The 24630-nt window shown below is 48.9% G+C and overlaps 1 protein-coding gene across 3 annotated transcripts in view; it reads left to right on the forward strand.

Annotated features, from left to right (window-relative positions):
* Positions 1-24630, forward strand: part of SH3GLB2 (SH3 domain containing GRB2 like, endophilin B2) — a 90849-nt gene that overhangs the window by 14839 nt on the left and 51380 nt on the right. For all 3 annotated transcript variants that reach the window (XM_030207872.1, XM_030207874.1, XM_030207873.1), the window contains exons 2-3: positions 5149-5290; positions 5557-5685. In XM_030207872.1, coding sequence (XP_030063732.1) covers positions 5149-5290; positions 5557-5685 — 271 coding nt within the window. The remainder of the gene's footprint in view (positions 1-5148; positions 5291-5556; positions 5686-24630) is intronic.

Raw genomic sequence — 24630 nt, forward strand, 5'->3', positions numbered from 1 at the left:
AGGTGCCATAATACCCAGCTGGTAGCGGATTTAGCGTACTTGGTGGATGCTGTTTATGACGTGTTATGGGTTATAGCTTGCAGTATATCTTTTGGTTGTCATGTCAACTCTTGGTTGCGACATTGGGCAGGAATGCAGCATCGGAATCACATCTAGTTAAACTGCCCTTTTGAGACAAGTGATTATTTGGAGATCGCAGTAATTTGGTGAAAGAACTGGGGGGGAATTAAGTCACAGTGGTTGCCAAGGATAAGCTGAAAGCCTTTGTTCTTCAGGGGGCTCGTTATCTCAATTTCGAGACAGCAGATGGTGCTAGCCTGGGTATCAGCAATATGGTCAGAAGTCCAACTTTCCGGCACACCAATCTTCTTTTTCTTGCAGATAGGAAGGCCTCTCTGTCAGCGAGAGCGCCCAATGCTTCCAGAGCTTTGCAATGATGTGAGGGTAGTCCACTTCACTTCTCTTCCTCCAGTGGGAGGACATCTTCAGGAGTTTCAGGAGAAGTGGGCCAAAATCTCACCTCAGATCAATGGGTTCTGGATATTCTTACAGAAGGTTACAAGTTGGGAGTTCTCTCACCCAGTCACTCCTCTCTTCTTGCAGTCTGCTTGTCAAAAGGGAACAAAGGTGGTCGAGGTTCAGGCCACCATAAATTCCTTGCTGCTGCTCCGGGCTATTCCCCATGCCAAACAGGGCCCAGGCAGTTATTCTGTCTACTTTCTTGTCCCAAAGAAGGAAGGTACCTTTCATTAGTCTTGTATCTCAAAAGTCTAAACCGCTGCCTGAGTATTCCGCTTTCACATGGAAACACTAAGTGTTTGGTTTTTTTTTTATAGCCTCGGTTCAAGTGGAAGAATTTTTCACCACCTTCTTTCTTGATGAGGCATACTTGCATATACCATATGGCTACCACATCAGAGGCTTCTACATTTTGTGATGCTGGGCTGTCACTTCCAGTTCAGGGCTTTGCCCTTTCGTCTTGTCACAGCACCAAGAATGTTTACCAAGGTTATGGTAGTCTTTCAGCACCAGGGAATCTGAGTTCACCTGTGTCTTGATGACTGACTGACTGACTTGCTCGTTCATGATTCATCCTATTTGGACAGTGCGGTGATGACTTACAATGTTGTCTGTCCTCTGCAGTCTGTTTAGATGATTAATTTTAAGAAGAGTAGACTAAATCCATTGCAGATGCTGGAATATTTGGGCGTTCTATTTGACACAGCAAGGGAGAGGATCTTCCTCACAGAACACAGGAGGTCTAAGGTGGTTCAGATTTGTCTTAGTTAAGGCAGGCCCAGGGTCTGGGACTACGTACAGGTTCTGGGGTCAATAATGGTGGCAATGGAAGTGGTGCCCTGGGCAGGGGCTCATTTGTGACCATTACAGGAATCTCTTCTCAGCTGCTGGTCTCTAGTGTTGCAGAAGTACGACCATCTTCCTTGCATGCTGGTTGCCAGACATAGTATGCAGTTGTGGGTGTCGCCCAGGAATTTGACCGTTGGAGCTCCCTTTCTGATACAATGGGAGATGGTGACAATGGGGTGCCAGCAAGTTGATTTGGGGAGCTTATCACAAGTTCCTTCTGTCACAGGGCACCTGAACGGACCAGGAGACTCGGTGGTCAATAAATCGCTTGAAGCTCAGGGTGGTACAGAATGCCTTATGCGACTTCACTCCATTTCTGGCGGGGCCTCGGTCTAAGTTTGTTCCAACAGTACGATGGCAGTAACTTACATCAAGCAAAGGGGGACCAATAGCCATTCAGTGGTTGTGGCAGCCTACCTCACGAGTTGAGTGGAGAAAAATCCTCTGCTTGTCAACAGCTCACATACTGGGTCCTGACTTTCTCAGCAGGGACTCCTTAGACCCAGGAGAATGGGAGCTATCCAGCCAGGATTTTTAGCTGATAGTGGATTGATGGCAATGAATAGAAATGTCAAAGTGCCCAATTTCTGCAGCCATTGGAAAGAACTGGGATTGATGGGGATTAATACCCCAGCTGGAGATAACATCTACTGCATGTCTTCCTTCCTTGGCCCATGGTAGGCAATGGGTTTGAAAAGGTTCGCATTTAACCGAGGTCAAATAATTCTCATAACACCAGGTTGGCCTGTGGTACCAGAGGCTGTGGTATGCAGACCTGATTGAACTGCTGGACAGGCATCCTCTACATCTTCTGCAGTACACAACCTACTGAAGCAAGATCCGGTGCTCATGGAGGATCCCTGCCCCTTTGGTCTTATGGCTTGGCCATTGAAAGGGCTCAGTTGAGATGAAAAGATTATTCTGATTCAGTTACTGCTATCTTGCTTAAGGCTCGGAAACACTTTATATCCATGGCATATCCAAAGGTATAGAGGACATTCGAAGGCTAGTGTTTTGAACATGGACTTTCTCCCTTCTCTGCTCAGATTTGCATTTGTTTATGCATGCCAGAGGCGTAGCCAGACACCCAATTTTGGGTGGGCCTGTGCCCAAGATGGGTGGGCAGAACTCCGCCCTTTTCCACAAGTGGTCTCTCCCTCTCTCGCCTGCATGCCATATGATCTTGCAAACATCCCCCTCCCCCGCATACCTTTTAAATAGCAAATTGTCAGTGGCAGAGAACAGCAACTAATACACACTGCATGTTGGCCCCAAAGCCTTCCCTCTGAAACAACTTCCTGTTTCTGCATAGGCGGGAATACATCACAGAGAAGGCTTTGGGGCCGGTGCGAGCAGTATGTATCAGTCTCTGCTCTCTGCAGGCGAAGATCTGTTATTTACAAGGTATGCAGGAGGGACACTTGTTGTTGGGAGTTTTCAGCTGGTGGGCTCGGGGATCCCTGCCAGCCACATCATAGGTGTGCTGCTACTGGGTGGGCCTAAGCCCAAAGTGACCCAGACCCACCCTTGGCTACACCACTGATGCATGCCTTCAGAAAGGATTGGTGTTGGGCTTTCTAAAGGTTCAGGCTGTGGCTTCTGCCTGTTTCAAGGGCTGACTACAGAAGACATCTCTTGCGGCTCACCTGGATGTTCGATTTCTTGTGGGGAGTGGGCCACTTGCAGCCTTTTTCATAGGCAGTGTCCAGAGTGGAACCTTAATATGTCCTTCGGGCTCTTCAAACATTTCCTTGTGACCCACTCCGGAAGGCCTCCTTAAAAGATCTTATGTAAAAGATGGCATTCTTGGTGGCTGTTATGTCGGCATGTAGGGTTTCAGAGCTTCAAGTTGGGATCTTTTTCTCTGCTTTTCAGAGGCAGGAGTCTCCCTGTACATGATTCCTTCCCGTCTTTTGAAAGTGGTATCGGCATTTCATCTCAACCAGCCAGCCAATCTGTGGAGCTTCCATCCTTTCGCAGAGAGGATGAGGAGGCTCAGTTGTCGTCTTTGAAGTTTCTCTGTGTAGAGTCCTCACTAGATATCTGGAAGTCACAAATGAGATTTGCAAATCAGACATGTTTGTGCTTTTTAGTAAACAAAGGCTTGGCCTCATGGTTTCCAAGCCCACAATTGCTAGATGACTGAAGGAAACTGTGGTGTCCACTTGTTTGTGGGGAAGTAGGCTCCTCAGGCCTTGAGGGCTCATTCTATGAGGCATTCGATGACATCCTGGGTGGAGACTACCTTATTGTCTCTGGCGGATATTTGCAAGGCGGTGACGTAGTCGAGGCTGTCTACCAAGCACTACAGAGTGGACATTGCAGCATGCTCGAAAGCCAGTTTTGTGGTTTTGGTCCTTGGGGCGGCAGTGGCACCAGGATCCTACTCACTCTAGGGATTGCTTTTAAATATCCCACAATTTCTGGAATAGTGGGAAGCTACATAATGGAAGGAGAAATTCAGGTCTTGCCGGAGTATTTTCTTTGTTGGTTCTTCCCAGTATTCCAGAGGCTTGGCCAAGGTTTCTGAGATGTTTAGTCAGTTCAGAGTAATGGATCAGATAACACTTACCTTGCATGGTGCTTCCTGCATATTTCTTGTTCTCTTCGAGTTGTCCAGAGATGAGGTCTACACGTTTTCTTGTCTGGTTAGTGAGTTGTTTTAAGGTTGTTGTTTGTTCTCAATTTTATTACTGCTTGCCTACATAAATACTGAGGAGGTGGACTGGATTTCAAGAGAGGGATCGGCTCAGTTTTCAGTCTTCTGTTTCCACCTGCTGGTTGATGAACACAACTATCGCACAGGTTCTGGAATAATGGGAAGGACTAATGGAAAGAGAACTTTTATCATGCAAGACCTAATTTCTTCTTCTAATGAAAAATTGGTCTAAAAATTAAATTGAGAAGTGTGAAGTCATACACTTGTCATATGGCAGATCACTTTGTTTTTAAAAAGTCAGTAATGAGACTATACCATTTACTTTAATCTAATCAAGGCATTAACCCTGGATGCCATTTGGTATTGTAATATTAGATAAAAATTGAACTGAATGTGAGAGAGAGCAGAAAGATGGTCAGGTGGTATGCTTAACATGAGGTGAGCAATGAAAGAAATAGAAAAATGGTGAAAGAAGCTGTGAAGATTGTATTAAGTCTGTTTTTGTGCAACGAGGCTCTTACAATATTCTGTATTTTCTCCTTGGCATTTCCCACCATCTGCATTAACATTGACAAACTTTCATGCTTTTCAACTTTCTCATATTAACTTTCTTCACTTATATATGTTTATAAAATTAACTTTTCATATAATGTTTAATTTCTGTATCTTGCCATGTCTTTTTTTTTTTTTTTTTTTTTTCTTACAAAACTACACTATTTGCATCAGCATCCTGTCTCCTCTGTTATTTAGACCAACTGGCCCATTGGCTGTTTCTGACTAATTGTTGGAGACCCATGATGGTGCCATTTCAAGAAAAACCTTATTAATGGATATGTTATTGTCATCAGCTGTTGGTGTATATATGTAGTGTGGCAGGAATAGCAGCGGTTGGTATACTTATGCATGTAGTGTGGCACAATTAGTGGATGAGGACTAAGCTAGTTCTTGGCACATGGGCCAGGTGCTGGTTTCTGCACCCTGTCCTGCTGTTAGATCTTTTTGTGTTCTTCCTTCCCATCCAAACTGACTTGTGCTCCATTGTACCATGCAAGCCCATAATACCTCCGCCTCTCCGGGGGAGCCTTCAGTTTTTCACATGGGCTTTGGTTTATTTATTGTAGTTCACGGAGGAGAAGTTGGGGCAGGCTGAGAAGACTGAACTAGATGCCCATTATGAGAACTTATTGGCCAGAGCAGACAGCACCAAGAACTGGACTGAGAAGATCTTACATCAGACAGAGGTTTTACTTCAGCCTAACCCGAGTAAGGGCACTGCTGTAACTGTCATGCTGAACACCTTGCTTGAGCTCTTAGATTTGGGTGAGGAGTAGAGCTTGCTGGCATGTTATGAGCAGGTTGAGCTCCTGGGGAGCGAGAGTCTTGGTGTGACTGCTCTTACAGTTTGTAGATTCTTCAAGAGCATGTTCTGCTGCTGTCGCTGGGATGTTTTGGGGGTCTAGTGTCATTAAGTGCTCTCTGTGCCATGCTGGTCACTGGTAAGACTTTTGAATCTCTTTGCTGTCCTCCAGGTGCTCGGGTAGAAGAATTCTTATATGAGAAACTGGACCGGAAGATGCCAGCTCGGACCACTAATGCAGAGCTATTGGCCCAGTACATGATGGAAGCAGCCAATGAGTTTGGACCGGGAACCCCATATGGTGAGTGGTGATGCAGGAATGCTATGGGATACTGGACCACGAGGCTTGTAGGGTTCAGTCATTTCCATCAGGTGGGGGAATGTGCTACTATTTGCTATTATTCAGAATCGAATAGCTGAGTGACTGCATGGAGCATCAGCTGCAGCAGGCTGTAATTTTTCTGTGAAAGATTCATAGAAGTAGCCTTCTCTCATCTGTGAATTGTATAGCTACAGCTTCAAACTTTTCAGCACTAGGTTGTGAGTTCTCAACATGACGACTCACATGACATATCCATATATGTTATGTATGGGGGGAGGAATAAGATGCAGGCAAGTAATTCAATTTATTCTGTTAGGGTGGAAATTCCAATCATTACAGTCAAGAGCCAGTAACAAAATAATAACAAAGCCCCACGTGCACAGTATTACAATATCTGTATACACTGCACATAAAGAAAAGGACCTCAAAATGTCAATGAATACAAGTTTAAAGGGAATTAGTGTGTTTACTAAATCAAAGCCAAATGCTAAGCCATTATTTCCCAATTACTGACTGATTTGATTTACCAGGTGGACTTGCTACGTCAACAATGGGTGTTGGAGGAGGGGGAGGCAAGGTTGTAGGTGAGCATTTAGTGGTGGTTAAATTCTGCTCCCTTGGTCTTTTATCTGCCATCTACTCTGTTATGTTACTATATATGTACACTCTCCCTTTCCCTCTTAATTCCCTCTCCCTCTTATGTCAGGTGTCTGTGTCTGGCAGAGGGACCCAAACTCAATCCACTTTCTCACAAAATGGGTCCACAGATGCAAACTTATTCTGGATGAAATCGCCCCACTACACTCCAAAACTTTACGCAGAAAGAAAAAACCCTCACCATGGTTCAACGAGGAACTAAATAAGCTAAAAAAAACAAACCAGGAAACTTGAACAAACTTAGAGCAAATCAAAAGATGAGCTTACCCTAAATGCGTGGAAACAAACGCAAAAGAAATACAAAAATAACATTAAACGAGCCAAAAGAACTTACTACACAAAACAAATCACTGCCACCGGAACAGACATAAAAAAAACAATACCAAATCATATAAAGAACCTTCTCAACACCAATCCAGTACCCACTTCACCCTCAAACTGCCCATCCGCCGACCAACTGGCCAAATACTTCAATGACAAAATCATTAATCTATGCAATACAATTCCACATGACGACGCAAATATTGATACCTTCCTCGACGAACTGGACCCAGACTCAGAAGAGATCCTGGCAGACCGCTCCTGGACAAACTTCACCCCCCTCCCCACTAAGGAAATCTCCACAGCACTATCCAAACTTTCCAAATCGCTCTGCCACCTGGACCCATGCCCCAATTATCTAATGAAAAATGCCCCAGCTCAATTCATTACGGACCTCGCCACCCACTTAAACTTCCTACTTCAACAAGGCTCCTTCCCCTCAGAACATGGCATGTTTTTTTGGCGATTTACGACATTGAAGGCGTTTTTCTGACCATATACGAGTTGTTTCAACAACGGGGAATATTTCCTGATTATTCTTTTCACATCCTTGCTTACTAGTCCATAAGCTGACCTATAGGAGTTTTTTGACCCCTGATGCAGGCATTTGTATGCCGAAACACGGCCCGTGTCAGGTCTTCATTGTAATAAAGGATTACATTTTTCCCAATCCTGAAGGCCCAGTGTTTGCTTTTTTTTTTGTTTGGTTGTTTTTGTATGCTGATTTCCCTCTTTTTGTGACTGAATATTCTACTCACACCATTACCAAAAAAAACCCCGGTACGTCAAGCTCCATCTCTGGCCGTCTTCAAATCTAAGCTAAAAGCCCACCCTTTTGATGCTGCTTTTAACTCATAACCCTTATTTCCTTGTCATCAAGCAGATGAAGCCATTACGTATGGGTTATGTCCATCAACCAGCAGGGGAGATAGAGAGCACTCAAACTTTCACAGTGCCCTCTTGGCCAGCTAGCTCCACTGCCTCTTCAGTATTCTTTATCTCACTTAGCAGGGTGGCTGCAGCTTGTTCGAGCTCCAGAAAAATCTGCCAGGAGGTGGTTCCTGGCTTGCCAGTTGTTAACCGGGGTGTTGGAGGCTATAGCAGCTTCACTTTAAAGGCACATAGGTTAGCCCTTTCCCTGCCTTACCCATACCTCTGTGGATGTGGACATATTGCCTTGCTTTCCCTGTCCTTACCCACCAACAGTGGATGCAGGCATATAGGTTTGCCCTTTCCCTGCCTTTCCCACTCATCTGAGCCTCCGGAGTCTTCAATACCTCTGCTTTCCTCACAGCTGAAAAAAAAAAAAAAAGTCGCGTCGCGTTTTTAAACACAGAGACGCTGGAACAGAGGTTTTTTGACCTGATTTTCAGCAGGATCATAGTTGTACACTAGATCCTTTGAGGTAAAAGTGTTTTCCAACTCCTCCGGGGTGGGCCCGCGATCGGGGCGATTTTGGCGAGAAACCGCCATTTTGGATTTTACCGCCGTTTTTCGGCGATGGCTGCGGATAATGTAAAGCGCTGTCCCACTTGTGGCAAGCGCAAATCAGCAGCAGGGCTCTGTAAATCGTGCTTGTATTGGCGTAGGAGCCGGCCCGAGCATGGCGAGCGATGTTTCTTCCCACTCTGAGCTGGCAGCGGGCGCCATTTTGCTTACATCGCATGGCGCGGCCTCCGTGGACACGGAGAGACCTGAGCCGGGTGGGGCACCTCGAGATGAGGTTATTTCAGGAGTGGCTAGCACCGGACAGGATTTGGGTGCACAGGGTGAGATTTTCTCCCCGGATTTTGTGCTTTTGCTGCATAAAGCATACATGATGAAAATAGCCCTTCCTCAAGGGTCGCCTGAGGCTCCTCTGATTGCCCCCCCCCCCCCCCGATGGATTCTGGCCTGGGACTTCCCAATGAGGCTTTTTTCCCGGATGCTTGGCCTAAAGATAAGCGCAGAAGGGTTAATTCCCCTTCAGATTGTGGTGCACCTTTTTTCCCCCCCGTGGTCGGGGTGTGAGGATTCTGAGAACTCTGACAGACGTTCTTGGTCTGAGGAACCAGAGTCAGGTGCGGATTTACCACAGGATCTGGATGATCCCTCCGCGGTGAGGATTTTCCACCGTGATGAGCTGCCAGCGCTTATTTCAGATACCCTGCAGGCCCTCTCGATTGAAGATCCTGACAGTGGCATGGCCTCCTCGGGTAATCCCAGGATGGCTAGTACCAAGAAAGCTGCTCGGGCCTTCCCTTTGCATGACTCCATCCTAGAGCTTGTTTCGGCTCAGTGGGCTGACCCCGAGGGACCTTTGAGAGTTTCCAGGGCTATGGGGCAGTTATACCCTCTGTGTGAGGGACATATGGCTCGTTTTTCAAATGCCTACAGTGGATGCCCTAGTCACTGCGGTGACAGAGAACTGCCCTCCCTGTTGAAGGAGGTGTTGCCCTGAAGGATGTTCAAGACCGTAGGCTGGAAACAGCGTTGAAACGGTCCTTTGAAATTGCAGGTCTCACTGTTCGGGCGTCTGCATGCAGCTGTTATGCTGTGAGAGCCTGCCTAGCTTGGCTGCAACAGGCAGTGGCTCAGCCTGGAGATGGAGCGGAGCCCTTCTTGGATGTGGCTCCGCGGATGGAGGTGGCCTTGTCCTTTCTGGCTGATGCCCTTTATGACCTTGTCAGAGCTTCGGCTAAACAAATGGCAGTAGCAGTGGCGGCTCGCTGTCGTCTGTGGCTACGACACTGGGCAGCGGACATGGCCTCTAAGCAAAGGTTGGTGAAGTTGCCTTTTCAAGGACTTCTCCTATTTGGTGAGGAGTTGGAGAAAATTGTGAAAGGCCTGGGTGATCCTAAACCCCAGCGCTTGCCCGAAGATAGGCAGAGGCCTTCCTCTAAGGGCCAGGCGGTCCACTCCTCGTACAGACCTCGCTTCAGTGAAGCTAGAAGGTACCGCCCGGGGCGTTCTGCTGGGTTCACTTCACGTGCCCGTGGTCAGCAGAGGAACTCCTTTCGCTCGGACAAGCGTTCCGCAGCCGGTGGCTCAAGACCAGGAGTTCAGGGGCGACCCTCTCAATGATGGAGCGCCGGCTGTCTCCTCGATGCCTGGCATCGGAGGACGGCTTTCCCTCTTTGTCGAGGAGTGGGCCAAGATTTCCTCAGATCAGTGGGTTCTGGACCTGATCAGAGATGGATACAGAATAGAATTCAACGCCCCAGTAAGAGACGTGTTTGTGGAGTCCCGGTGCGGTTCTGCCGTCAAACGGGCGGCGGTGGAGGAGACTTTACAAGGTCTGATTCAGTTAGGGGCTGTGACCCCGGTGCCTCCCGCCGAGCAAGGCTTCGGCCGATACTCCATCTACTTTGTGGTGCCGCGAAAAGGTGGGTCCTTTCGCCCTATTCTGGACTTAAAAGAAGTGAACAAGTCCCTGAGAGTGTGGCATTTCCACATGGAATCCCTGCACTCCGTCATTGCGGCGGTTCAGCCAGGAGAGTTTCTCACGTCTCTAGACCTGAAAGAAGCTTACTTGCACATACCAATTTGGCCCCCACACCAGAAGTTTCTGAGGTTTGCGGTGTTGGGAAAACATTTCCAGTTCAGGGCCTTGCCTTTTGGCCTCGCCACAGCTCCCCGAACCTTTTCGAAGGTAATGGTGGTAGTAGCTGCTTTTCTCAGGCGAGAAGGTATCAGGGTTCACCCGTACCTGGACGACTGGCTTATCAGAGCAGACTCTGCAACAGAGAGCTTACAAGCTACAGCCAGAGTGGTCTCAGTACTGCAATCTCTAGGCTGGGTCGTCAATATGGCCAAAAGTCACCTGTCCCCTTCATAATCTCGAGTTTTTGGGGGCCAGGTTTGACACAGTCTCGGGCTGTGTTCCTACCCGAGCTAAGGCGGTGCAAGCTTCAGAATCAGGTCCGTCTGCTCCTGAGGATGCCCCGCCCGCGAGCTTGGGACATTGTCCAGCTGCTGGGATCGATGACAGCCACGATGGAAGTGGTACCCTGGGCGAGAGCGCACCTGAGACCTCTACAGTATTCCCTACTCCGGAGATGGTCTCCTATTTCTCAGGATTACCAATGCAGACTTACTTGGCTCCCTGCGGCCCGTCTCAGCATGGAGTGGTGGCTCTCGGACAGCATGCTGCGGCGAGGAATGCCGCTGACTCTCCCCGTTTGGTGCCTAGTGGTAACAGATGCCAGCCTGAAGGGCTGGGGCGCACACTGCAAGGGGAAGCATGCCCAGGGTCTATGGACACCCGAGGAGTCGGAGTGGTCCATCAACCGCCTAGAGTTGAAAGCGGTGTTTCAGGCGCTTCTGGCCTTTCAAGTGACCCTGGAAGGATTGGCTGTCAGAGTGATGTCGGACAACACGACAACGGTGGCCTATATAAATCGACAAGGCGGAACAAGGTGCAGAGCACTAGCCGCGCAGGCCGAACTGATTTGCCACTGGGCCGAGCTGCATCTTCAGTGTCTGTCGGCAGCTCATATTGCAGGTCAGAGCAATGTGCAGGCCGATTATCTGAGCAGGCATCAGATCGATCCAGCAGAATGGAATCTGGCAGACGAAGTATTCCTGCAGATCTGTGCCAAATGGGGCAAGCCCGTGATGGATCTAATGGCGACAAGTGCCAATACCAAAGTCCCGTGCTTCTTCAGCAGACGGAGAGATCCTTGCTCGGCGGGGTTGGATGCCTTGGCTCAACCCTGGCCTCCGGGTCTACTTTGTGTTTCCCCCATGGCCCTTGATAGGGCGCCTGCTCTTGCGGATTCGGCTGCACCCAGGAGAAGTGGTCCTCATCGCCCCGGATTGGCCAAGGAGACCTTGGTATGCAGACCTCCGACAGATGCTCCTGGAGGCTCCTCTGCCGTTACCTCTGGTACCGAACCTGTTGACGCAGGGACCGGGAGCCATGGAGGACGCCGGCCGCTTTGGTCTTACGGCATGGCTATTGAGAGGGCGCAATTGAGGGATAAAGGTTATTCCAATAAAGTTATTGCCACTCTCCTGCAAGCCCGCAAGCGGTCCACTTCCGTGGCTTATGCCAGGATTTGGTGCCTGTTTGAGTCTTGGTGTGCTTCCAGAGCCATTGTTCCAATGCGGGCTCCTGTCTCGCCAATTCTGGACTTTTTGCAGGAAGGTGTACAAAAAGGCTTGGCCTATAATTCCCTGCGGGTGCAGGTGGCAGCGTTGGCCTCCCTTCGTGGTAAGGTGGAAGGCGTGTCTTTGGCTGCTCACCCAGATGTGGCACGGTTTCTTAGAGGGGTGCTTCGGCTCCGACCTCCAGTGCGAGCACCCTGTCCAGCTTGGAACCTGGGGCTAGTTTTGAAAATCCTGCAGGCATCTCCTTTTGAGCCGCTTCGGCGAGCATCGGAGAAAGACTTGACACTGAAGGCCGTTTTTCTGGTGGCCATTACCTCGGCGAGACGGGTGTCAGAGCTCCAGGCGCTGTCCTGTAGAGACCCATTTCTGCAATTTTCAGAGTCCGGAGTCACGGTTCGGACCGTGCCTTCCTTTATGCCTAAGGTGGTTTCAGCCTTTCACTTAAACCAGCCTATTTTCTTGCCCTCTTTCAGAGGAAGAGTTTCCAGAATCTTTTGGGCAGCTGCACCTTTTGGATGTGCGCAGGCCTCTGCTGCAGTATCTGCGAGTTACTAACTCTTTCAGGACTTCTGATCATCTGTTTGTTTTGCTATCCGGTTCTCGCAGAGGGTCTCCAGCGTCTAAGGCCACTATTGCCCGCTGGCTCAAAGAAACTATCTTTTCAGCTTATTTGCTGGCCGGCAGGGTTCCGCCTGTAGCCTTTAAGGCACATTCTACTAGAGCGATTTCTTCCTCTTGGGCTGAAACTGGAGCACTCTCTCTTCAAGAGATATGCAGTGCAGCAACATGGGCTTCTAAGCTCTCCTTTGCCTGACATTACAGGCTGGATGTGGCTGCCAGGAGGGATGCGCGTTTTGGTGCACAAGTGCTAGCGCGTGGTGTGGCTTGTTCCCACCCTATCTAGGGATTGCTTTGTTACATCCAATATGTAATGGCTTCATCTGCTTGATGACAAGGAAGGGAAAATTAGGTTCTTACCTTGGTAATTTTCTTTCCTTTAGTCATAGCAGATGAAGCCATGAGCCCTCCCTGTATGATTGTCTGTATGCTGTGAATCTGTTTTTCAGGTTCTGTTCTAATTTCCTGAAGTTCCTTCCTTGGGAGAAAGTTGGAAAACAATCTTCAGGATTCATGTTCAGTTTAAATTTAGGAGGATGTTTTTTTTGGAGGATGTGTTGATTCTCTCCAGGAGGCGCGTGTGTTCCCCTCCACTTATACAATAAGGAGGATGAGTTCATTCCCTCCAGTGTGTTGGGAGGATGTGTGATTCCCTCCAGGAGGCGCGTGTGTTCCCCTCCACTTATACAATAAGGAGGATGAGTTTATTCCCTCCAGGAGGATGTGCATTCCCTCCTTTGAGTTCATGCCCTTGTGATGGGCCATCGTTCGCTGTGAGGAAAGCTCTTGTGATTCCCATTGCGGTTTGCCATACTGCTTTGGAAGCTTCAAATACTGAAGAGGCAGTGGAGCTAGCTGGCCAAGAGGGCACTGTGAAAGTTTGAGTGCTCTCTATCTCCCCTGCTGGTTGATGGACATAACCCATACGTAATGGCTTCATCTGCTATGACTGAAGGAAAGAAAATTACCAAGGTAAGAACCTAATTTTCCTATTTGGAAGAGAAGCTTCAGCAAGTTAGATCACCTGAAGAATCTAGAAAGGCTTTGCCTGAAGTGTCTCTATCTACTACTTCTACTTCCTCAAATAATGGTGCTTTGCCAACATCTCTCAGCCCGACCTAAGTGGCAAAGTGTTACTCATGTTAAAGGCTGATTAACCAAACAATCATCTGATCTTCAGTTACCTGGCACAGCTACTTTTTATGTTCAGTGAGAGACAAATAATCAGGTTTTATTGATTGAGAGTATACCCTTATAAGGTTATGTTCCTAAGTAGCTTATGATATACCAGTGTTTTGCAAGAGGTTTTTTTGTTTTGTTTTGTTTTCTTCTTATGATGATGGAGGGAATAAGTGCTATTAATGTTCATGCTGCATTTTTGTGCTGTGCTTGACTTGCTCCTCTCTATCAAGACATGCCTGAATAGTGGCGTGTGTTACCATTGAATTGAGTTATTGGGGGGGGGGGGGGAAATATACGGGAAAGGAGTAATAGTCTATGACATGTCTTCTGTTATATTATGGACTCTTTTTTTAGGAAGTTTTCCAAATGTTTTTTTTTTTTTTTTTTTTTTTTTTTAACTCCGCTAACTGTTTTTACTACATTCTCTGGCAATGAATTCTAGAGTCCAATTATGCGTTGAGTGAAGAAATATTTTCTCCGATTTTTGTTTTAAATTTACTACTTTGTAGCTTCATTGCGTGCCCCCTAGTCCTAGTATTTTTGGAAAGAGTAAATGAGTGATTCACATCTACCCATTCCACTCCCCTCAGCCTCTTTTCTCCAACTTGAAGGGCCCTAGATGCTTTAGCTTTTCCTCTTTAGGGAAGTTGTGCCATCCCCTTTATCATTTTCTTTTCTTTTCTTAAGCTTTTAATGAGTGTTTATTTCAATAATGCATAATAAACATAACATGTAGTTAGAACCAATAACATCTCAATGATGACACTCATCCCCGCCCCCCCCCCCCCCCCCCCCCCACCATCTAGCATGCAGACAGGTGTATAGGGAAGGTTTCCAATATGCTAAAAGGTTACAGCTGAAATGCAAAAATCTGTCTAGGGTGAGTAGTGTCTCATGGGGCATAAAGGTCCACTCCTGCTTGAAGTCTCCAGGTGGTATAGGGCGCCCAACGTTTATGAAAGCTATTGATCTGGCCAGCTCAATGCTGTTAGCTTAGACATCTGGTAAAGAAAGTCCATCTTAAATACTGTGGCTAGCACTGGAGGTGGCTGGGGATGCTTCCAGGCTGCTGCCAGGGCAATCTTGCCTACAGCCAAAAAGTGTTTAGCCAGTTCGTGCATCTTGGGCTTCACCCCTTATGGTTGAAGTTCAGGAGGCAACGATCCGCTACTGCTGGGTAACGCACTCCAGTTCTGTACCTTTTCTAATTCCACTATATCTTTTGAGATGTGGTGACCAGAATTGCACACAGTATTCGAGGTGCAGTTGCACCGTGGAGCGATACAAAGGCATTATAATGTTGTTGGAAGGGGGGGATATACGCCTGCCACCAGTTAGCGCCTGCCTAACCTTAGGGCCAGGTGGGTAGTGTAAATTTGATTGTGGCCTCAAGGCTCATCGACCTTGAGCGTGACAATTTTTTTCCTTTCCTAATACCTAACATTCTATTTACTTTCTTAGCCGCCACACACTGAGCAGAGGGTTTCAATGTATCATCAACGATGACACTTAGATCCCTTTCCTGGTTGGTGACGCTTCGCATAACACAGCTATAATTTGGGTTTCTCTTTCCCACATGCATCACTTTAGTTGCTGACATTAAACGTCATCTGCCATTTGAATGCCTAATCTCCCAGTCTCATAAGGTCCTCTTGTAGTTTTTCACAATCCTCTTGTGATTTAACAACTTTGTGTCATCAGCAAATTTAATTACCTCACTAGTTACTCCCATCTCCAGAACATTTTTAAATATGTTTAAAAAAACAGCAGTCCCAGCACAGACTTCCTGCAGAACCCCACTATCTACCCTTCCATTGAGAATACTGACCCTTTAACCCTACTGTTTTCTATTTTTTAACCAGTTTTTAATCCACAAGAGAACACTACCTCCTATCCCATGACTCTCCAATTTCCTCTGAAGTCTTTCATGAGGTACTTTGTCAAATGTCTTTTTTGAAAATCCAGATATATAATATCAACCAGCTCACCTTTATCCACATGTTTGTTTACCCCTTCAAAGAAATGTAGTAGATTGTAATGAAAATTTCACAAGTACTGATAAGTATTTAATATATTACAGTATCAGGTAAAGTACTGGTTTAGTGTTTCGAATTTTGCATTTATAATACCAATTATTTTTGAACTATACTATTTATTGAATTGCTAATGGGCTAGTGTTAGAAGTATCCTGGGACTTCTGGAGATGACATCGTGTGTGGGTCCCTTTTATAAAGAATCCTGGAATGCTTCTGCTTGCCTTTGCAACAGGTCTCTAGCCCTGTCTTGGGAAGTGCTCCAGCCGTGTTCCAGTCTTCACCTCCAACCCTGCTCCAGTCCTGTTTTTCAGTCTTCTGGTCCTGCTTCTACCTGGCTCTGACTTCATCAGGCCAGCCCCCAAGAACAATCTTTAGGGACATTCCCTGGCCTCGACTGTCAGGCCAGCCCCCAAGAGCTCTTTTCAGAGCCATCGCCTGGCCCTGATTCTGTTTGGCCAGCCCCCAGGGTCTCATCTCTCTTGGGGCAAAACTCACCTGCCACCAGTTAGCGCCTGCTTAGCCTTAGGGCTGGGTAGGTAGCGTAAACTTGATTGTGGCCTCAAGGCTCACCGACCTCGAGCGTGACAATAATTCAGCTATTTCTGTGACCTATGCTAAAGCAGATAAGGCTTTGAAAATTTTTCTAATTCATTGTGGGCTAGCAGATTTATGGAGAACATATCATACAACAGAGAGGGACTATACATTTTATTCTGCTAAATGATTCATTACTATTTCTACTAGAATCTGGTCAGATCACGCACGGATTTCCTTGACCTTGTCAGGGGACACAGAAGATAGAGGGCGGAACTACTAGCAATTGAATGAGACATTGATCCAATTAATGTATCTCAACTGGAAAAGAAACTGTTAAGACTTTTTGTCTTATGATGATTCATAAGTAACCCCATTAATACTATGGGAAACCTTAAAAACAATAGGGAGACATCATATTATTTCCCTGCAGTCCTATATTAATATAGTAAAGAGGGTGAAAAAACAAGAGTTAAAGGCCAAGGTATTAGCCCTAGAGACTTCCAATAAAAAGGGCAAAGGGAGTCTGATTCAAAGAGAAGCTCTACATAGAGTTCGGTTACAACTTCATGAGCTCGAGCTTAATGATTTTACAGAGAAATTAAATTGTTAAACAAGGATATTAATTTAATAACCAAGCTAGCAGAGTAGCCCATAAACTACATAGGCAACAGTCGCATAACTACTTTGGCAATCCATGATTCTAAAAGTCAACATCTGGTAGAAGACCTGGCTATTCAGCAGGAATTTGACTTTTTATACTAAATTATATACACCTGAGATGGAACCCACAGAGAGCAATATCTCACTTTCTCTTCAAAACTTGTTACCTACTATCTTCCCCTCAGAGAATGATTTATTGTCAGCCCCAATTGTCGAGGTGCTTTGGGCTGTAAAAAACAAAACAAAACCCCAACAACTTATGAGTTGGATGACTGATCCACTTTTATAAGTATTTTGGTAAAATATTGGGGCCCATTCTAGTGCAGGTTTATAATTCTATTGATGAGCATACAGGTGCCTCATTCGGGCACCTTGCAGCTGTCACCATTTATATCTGAGCCAGAGAAAGACCCGCATCTATACGGTTCAAATCGACTCATCTCACTGCTAGGCACAGATCATAAAATCTTTTCTCCGAGGACAAGCAGGCTGCTTGTTCTCACTGATGGGTTGACGTCCTCGGCAGCCCCCTCCATCGGAAAGTTTACTAGCAAAGGCCTTTGCTAGTCCTCGCGCGCCCATGCGCACTGCGCATGCGCAGCCATCTTCCCGCCCGAAACCGGCTCGAGCCGGCCAGTCTTCTTTCGTCCGCGCTCGGTACGGTCGTGTTACGCCGTTCGTGCCCCAGAGAGTCGACCTCGCGCGTCCTTTTCGACGTGTTTTTTCTTCTTTTTCGTTACAAAAAGTTCAGGAAGCGCTCCGGAAGTGTTCCGGAAGACCCTTTCGGGTTTTCTGCCCTTCCCGTAATTTCTCAGCTTTTGCCCCGTAAGTTTTCTTTCGTTGTCGGGGTAGGCCTAGTTTGGCCTCGGTCGAGATTTTTCTCCCCTTAAATTTTGGTGCTTCAATTTTCGCCATTTCGGCTTTTGATTTCGCCGGCGTGATTTTTCCGCCCATGACATCGAAGCCTTCCAGCGGCTTCAAGAAGTGCACCCAGTGCGCCCGGGTAATCTCGCTCACTGATAGGCACTCTGCGTGTCTTCAGTGTCTAGGGGCCCAGCACCGCCCTCAGAACTGCAGTCTGTGTTCCCTGTTACAAAGGCGGACTCAGGTAGCGAGATTAGCCCAGTGGAACGTTTTGTTCTCGGGCTCTTCGTCGACATCGGCACCGGAGGCATCGAGTGCATCGACGTCGTCAGCGTCCGGACCATCTTCCTTGGCTGCCGCTCCATCGACTGCATCGAGGCATCGGACCTCTGCATCGGCGCCGAGGCATCGGGCGACTGCATCGACGTCGGTGGTACCGAGACGTCGTCTGCTGATGTCGTCGGACGGAGGTGCATCGTCAGGAGTGCAGGTGAGGGCTGTCCATTCCCCTGCTGGTGGCGGTGAGCCTTCGGGTGGGTCTCCCCCTACCCTGAGGGCTCCTGCGGTACAGCCCCCCCGGGATCGACCCTCTTCGGTCTCGGCCCCGAGGAAGCGACGGATGGATTCTACGTCCTCCTCGTCGGTGCCGGGGAGCTCCGGTGACATGCTTCGGAAGAAGTCGAAGAAGCATCGACATCGGTCCCCTCCCCGTGTCGGCACCGAGAGCTCTGGGTCGCCGAGGGATTCGGCACCCAGCAGGCATCGGCACCGAGAGGACCGCTCACCCTCTGTTCAAGAGGTGTCGATGCGCTCCACTCTGGACAGCCCGGAACAGCCTCCTCGCCCGGAACAGGTTCTGACGTCGACGCCTGCATCGACCTCTCAGCCTTTTTCTGCAGCCACTCTGAACGAGAGCCTCCGGGCCGTTCTCCCAGAGATTCTGGGAGAGCTGTTGCGCCCTACCCCTCCGGTACCGGCGGTGCTTGCGCCTCCGGTGCCGTCGAGCGTGGCGCCGGCTGGCCCATCGCCCAGGTTGAGGTCCCCGACGTCGGTACCGCGTGCGGTACCGACCGCGGCCACCTCCCAGGAAGGCTCCCCGACTACGTTGGCGGAGGGAGCTTCGCCGATGCGGGCGAGGGAGTCTACCTCTCGACGCCCCCACCGTGGACGGGGTTCCACCGAGTCGAGCAGGGCGAGGTTGCAGACACAGGTTCGTGAACTTGTGTCTGACACCGAGGGTGAGGCCTCGTGGGAGGAAGAGGAAGATCCCAGATATTTCTCTGACGAGGAGTCTGAGGGTCTTCCCTCTGATCCCACTCCCTCTCCTGAGAGACAGCTTTCTCCTCCCGAGAGTCTGTCTTTTGCTTCCTTTGTCCGGGAGATGTCTACGGCCATCCCCTTCCCGGTGGTTGTGGAGGACGAGCCCAGGGCTGAAATGTTTGAGCTCCTGGACTATCCTTCTCCACCTAAGGAAGCGTCCACTGTTCCCTTGCACCATGTCCTAAAGAAGACATTGCTTGCGAACTGGACAAAACCTTTAACTAATCCCCACATCCCCAAGAAGATCGAGTCCCAGTACCGGATCCATGGGGACCCAGAGCTGATGCGCACCCAGTTGCCTCACGACTCTGGAGTTGTGGATCTGGCCCTAAAGAAGGCTAAGAGTTCTAGGGAACATGCTTCGGCGCCCCCGGGCAAGGACGCTAGAACCTTAGACTCCTTTGGGAGGAAGGCCTACCATTCCTCTATGCTTGTGTCCAAGATCCAGTCTTACCAGCTCTACACGAGCATACACATGCGGAACAATGTGCGGCAGTGGCGGGCTTGGTTGATGCTCTTCCCCCTGAGCAAGCCAAGCCTTTTCAGGAGGTGGTCAGGCAGCTGAAGGCGTGCAGAAAATTCCTGGCCAGAGGAGTCTATGACACTTTTGATGTTGCGTCCAGGGCCGCTGCTCAAGGTGTGGTGATGCGCAGGCTCTCATGGCTGCGTGCCGCCGACCTGGAGAATAGAATCCAGCAGCGGATTGCGGACTCGCCTTGCCGTGCGGACAACATTTTTGGTGAAAAAGTCGAACAGGTGGTAGAGTCTCTCCACCAGCGGGACACCGCATTCGACAAATTCGCCCGCCGGCAGCCTTCAGCCTCTACCTCTACAGGTAGAAGATTTTTCGGGGGAAGGAAGACTGCTCCCTATGCTTCTGGTAAGCGTAGGTACAATCCTCCTTCCCGACAGCCTGCGGCCCAGGCTAAGCCCCAGCGCGCTCGCTCTCGTCAGCAGCGCGCGCCTCAGCAAGGCCCCGCGGCTCCCCAGCAAAAGCAAGGGGCGAGCTTTTGACTGGCTCCAGCAGAGCATAGCCGACATCCAAGTGTCAGTGCCGGGCGACCTGCCGGTCGGGGGGAGGTTGAAAGCTTTTCACCAAAGGTGGCCTCTCATAACCTCCGATCAGTGGGTTCTGCAAATAGTCCGGCAAGGATACACCCTCAATTTGGCATCGAAACCTCCAAATTGTCCGCCGGGAGCTCAGTCTTACAGCTTCCAGCACAAGCAGGTACTTGCAGAGGAACTCTCCGCCCTTCTCAGCGCCAATGCGGTCGAGCCCGTGCCATCCGGGCAAGAAGGGCTGGGATTCTATTCGAGGTACTTCCTTGTGGAAAAGAAAACAGGGGGGATGCGTCCCATCCTAGACCTAAGGGCCCTGAACAAATATCTCGTAAAAGAAAAGTTCAGGATGCTTTCCCTGGGCACCCTTCTCCCCATGATTCAGCAAAACGATTGGCTATGCTCTCTGGACTTGAAGGATGCCTACACTCACATCCCGATACTGCCAGCTCACAGACAGTATCTACGATTTCAGCTGGGCACACGCCACTTCCAGTACTGTGTGCTACCCTTTGGGCTCGCCTCTGCGCCCAGGGTGTTCACAAAGTGCCTAGCTGTGGTAGCAGCGGCACTTCGCAGGCTGGGGGTGCACGTGTTCCCATATCTCGACGATTGGCTGGTGAAGAACACATCCGAGGCAGGAGCCCTGCAGTCCATGCAGATGACTATTCGCCTCCTGGAGCTACTAGGGTTTGTGATAAATTATCCAAAGTCCCATCTTCTTCCAATGCAGAGACTCGAATTCATAGGAGCTCTGCTGGATTCTCGGACGGCTCGCGCCTATCTCCCAGAGACGAGAGCCAACAACTTGTTGTCCCTCGTCTCGTGGGTGCGAGCGTCCCAGCAGATCACGGCTCGGCAGATGTTGAGATTGCTGGGCCACATGGCCTCCACAGTCCATGTGACTCCCATGGCCCGCCTTCACATGAGATCTGCTCAATGGACCCTAGCCTCCCAGTGGTATCAGGCCGCTGGGGGTCTAGAGGACGTGATCCACCTGTCCACGAGTTTTCTCAAATCCCTATATTGGTGGACGATTTGCTCCAATTTGACTCTGGGACGTCCCTTCCAAATTCCTCAGCCACAAAAAGTGCTGACCACGGATGCGTCCCTCCTGGGATGGGGAGCTCATGTCGATGGGCTTCACACCCAAGGAAGCTGGTCCCTCCAGGAACGCGATCTGCAGATCAATCTTCTGGAGTTACGAGCGATCTGGAACGCTCTGAAGGCTTTCAGAGATCGGCTGTCCCACCAATTTATCCAAATTCAGACAGACAACCAGGTTGCCATGTACTATGTCAACAAGCAGGGGGGCACCGGATCTCGCCCCCTGTGTCAGGAAGCCGTCAGCATGTGGCTCTGGGCTCGCCGACACGGCATGGTGCTCCAAGCCACATATCTGGCAGGCGTAAACAACAGTCTGGCCGACAGGTTGAGCAGGATTATGCAACCTCACGAGTGGTCGCTCAATTCCCATGTGGTACGACAGATCTTCCAGGTGTGGGGCACCCCCTTGGTAGATCTCTTCGCATCTCGAGTGAACCACAAAGTCCCTCAGTTCTGTTCCAGGCTTCAGGCCCACGGCAGACTGGTATCGGATGCCTTTCTCCTGGATTGGGGGGAGGGCCTGCTGTATGCTTATCCTCCCATCCCTCTGGTGGGGAAGACTTTGTTGAAACTCAAGCAAGACCGAGGCACCATGATTCTGATTGCTCCTTTTTGGCCGCGTCAGATCTGGTTCCCTCTTCTTCTGGAGTTATCCTCCGAAGAACCGTGGAGATTGGAGTGTTTTCCGACCCTCATCACGCAGGACGAAGGGGCTCTTCTGCATCCCAACCTCCAGTCTCTGGCTCTCACGGCCTGGATGTTGAGGGCGTAGACTTTGCCTCTTTGGGTCTGTCAGAGGGTGTCTCCCGCATCTTGCTTGCTTCCAGGAAAGACTCCACTAAGAGAAGTTACTTCTTTCATTGGAGGAGGTTTGCCGTCTGGTGTGACAGCAAGGCCCTAGATCCTCGCTCTTGTCCTACACAGACCCTGCTTGAATACCTTCTGCACTTGTCTGAGTCTGGTCTTAAGACCAACTCCGTAAGGGTTCACCTTAGTGCAATCAGTGCATACCATTACCAAGTGGAAGGTAAGCCGATCTCAGGACAGCCTTTAGTTGTTCGCTTCATGAGAGGTTTGCTTTTGTCAAAGCCCCCTGTCAAGCCTCCTACAGTGTCATGGGATCTCAATGTCGTTCTCACCCAGCTGATGAAACCTCCTTTTGAGCCACTGAATTCCTGCCATCCGAAGTACTTGACCTGGAAGGTCATTTTCTTGGTGGCAGTTACTTCGGCTCGTAGAGTCAGTGAGCTTCAGGCCCTGGTAGCCCAGGCTCCTTACACCAAATTTCATCACAACAGAGTAGTCCTCCGCACTCACCCTAAGTTTCTGCCAAAGGTCGTGTCGGAGTTCCATCTGAACCAGTCAATTGTCTTGCCAACATTTTTTCCCCGTCCTCATTCCTGCCCTGCTGAACGTCAGCTGCACACATTGGACTGCAAGAGAGCATTGGCCTTCTATCTGGAGCGGACACAGCCCCACAGACAGTCCGCCCAATTGTTTGTTTCTTTTGATCCCAATAGGAGGGGAGTGGCTGTAGGGAAACGCACCATATCCAATTGGCTAGCAGATTGCATTTCCTTCACTTACGCCCAGGCGGGGCTGGCTCTTGAGGGTCATGTCACGGCTCATAATGTTAGAGCCATGGCTGCGTCGGTAGCCCACTTGAAGTCAGCCTCCATTGAAGAAATTTGCAAAGCTGCGACGTGGTCATCTGTCCACACATTCACATCTCATTACTGCCTGCAGCAGGATACCCGACGCGACAGTCGGTTCGGGCAGTCAGTTCTTCAGAACCTGTTTGGGCTTTAGGATCCAACTCCACCCCCCGAGGGCCCTGTTTGTTCTGTTCCAGGCTACACTCTCAGTTAGTTGGTAAATTTTTTAGGTCAATCTCAGTTATGTCCTCGCCTTTGCGAGGCCCAATTGACCATGGTTGTTGTTTTGAGTGAGCCTGGGGGCTAGGGATACCCCATCAGTGAGAACAAGCAGCCTGCTTGTCCTCGGAGAAAGCGAATGCTACATACCTGTAGAAGGTATTCTCCGAGGACAGCAGGCTGATTGTTCTCACAAACCCGCCCGCCTCCCCTTTGGAGTTGTCTTCCCTTGAAGTGTATTGTCTTGCTACATACTGGACTGGCCGGCTCGAGCTGGTTTCGGGCGGGAAGACGGCTGCGCATGCGCAGTGCGCATGGGCGCGCGAGGACTAGCAAAGGCCTTTGCTAGTAAACTTTCCGATGGAGGGGGCTGCCGAGGACGTCAACCCATCAGTGAGAACAATCAGCCTGCTGTCCTCGGAGAATACCTTCTACAGGTATGTAGCATTCGCTTTACGAAGGTTTTAGCAGCTTGGTTTCAATCAAACTGGCTTTATTATGGGAAGAAAAAATTTTGATAATCATAGTGCTTCACTTAGTGGAACAAGCTAGGGACTCAATGAACTTGTCATTGATACTTTCACTCGATGTATAGAATTTTTATAGTCAGTTGGCCCTATGTTCACTACACTGATGCTTTTGAACTATTTTGGGGCACCTGTCATGGAATGTGCCTTATCACTCTTATTGTGTGCCCTGTCCATCGAGCCCTTAGCTCAATTAATAAGATCTTCACTGGGCATATGATATGGCAACACAAGGTAAAAATCTTGTTTGCAGATGATATCTTGTTAACTTTAACAAACCCAGAGATTTTTGCTCATGTGGCAGTAGCATGCTGCATGACTGACAAGGTATCAGGATTCAAGATATCCCTTGTCGTTGGGCACAAAACTGAATACACTATTTGGACATTCAGTTGTATGTTTCACCTTCAGAATTATATGAACTTAACTTCTACCTACGCTTAAGGAATTACTTCTGGAACTAGAGCACTGGGAAAAATGATTGTGCTACCAAAAGTGTCCTCTTCATGGTGGTTGGGAGGAGGGGATCGTGCTGGGCAGACTTATACGGTCTGTGCCCCGAAAAAGACAGGTACAAATCAAGGTAAGGTATACACATGAGTTCATCTTGTTGGGCAGACTGGATGGACCATGCAGGTCTTTTTCTGCCGTCATCTACTATGTTACTATGTTCATGGCTATTCCTATTGATTTTTACCAAAGGGCTTTTTCCACCTATTAAAGTTTCTTTATATTTGGAGTAGGTGGGCATGAGGTCCTGCACTTTGCCCTTTATCATGTAGCATTATAGCTGAATGGTTGCAGGGATCCCAGAAACAATGATTAGCCATAGAACAGAACATCATCAGGGCAAATAACCCCTGTGGGCACTACCATGGTTGCCTATGCAGAACCTAAGGCTGTCTTTACCCTGCTTACCCATTTAAGAGAGTTCTTAGCCATGTTTCTTGTGCAGCGTACTAGATGGAAAAATCAATCTACTCCTATTATATATGCCCAAGATTTCTCCCCAGGACAAGATACATATTTACTAGATGGGTGACAGCTTCATTACCCACCTTGGGGGCAAGT

Source organism: Microcaecilia unicolor, chromosome 6 (assembly GCF_901765095.1).
Source record: "Microcaecilia unicolor chromosome 6, aMicUni1.1, whole genome shotgun sequence".
Lineage (NCBI taxonomy): Eukaryota > Metazoa > Chordata > Amphibia > Gymnophiona > Siphonopidae > Microcaecilia > Microcaecilia unicolor.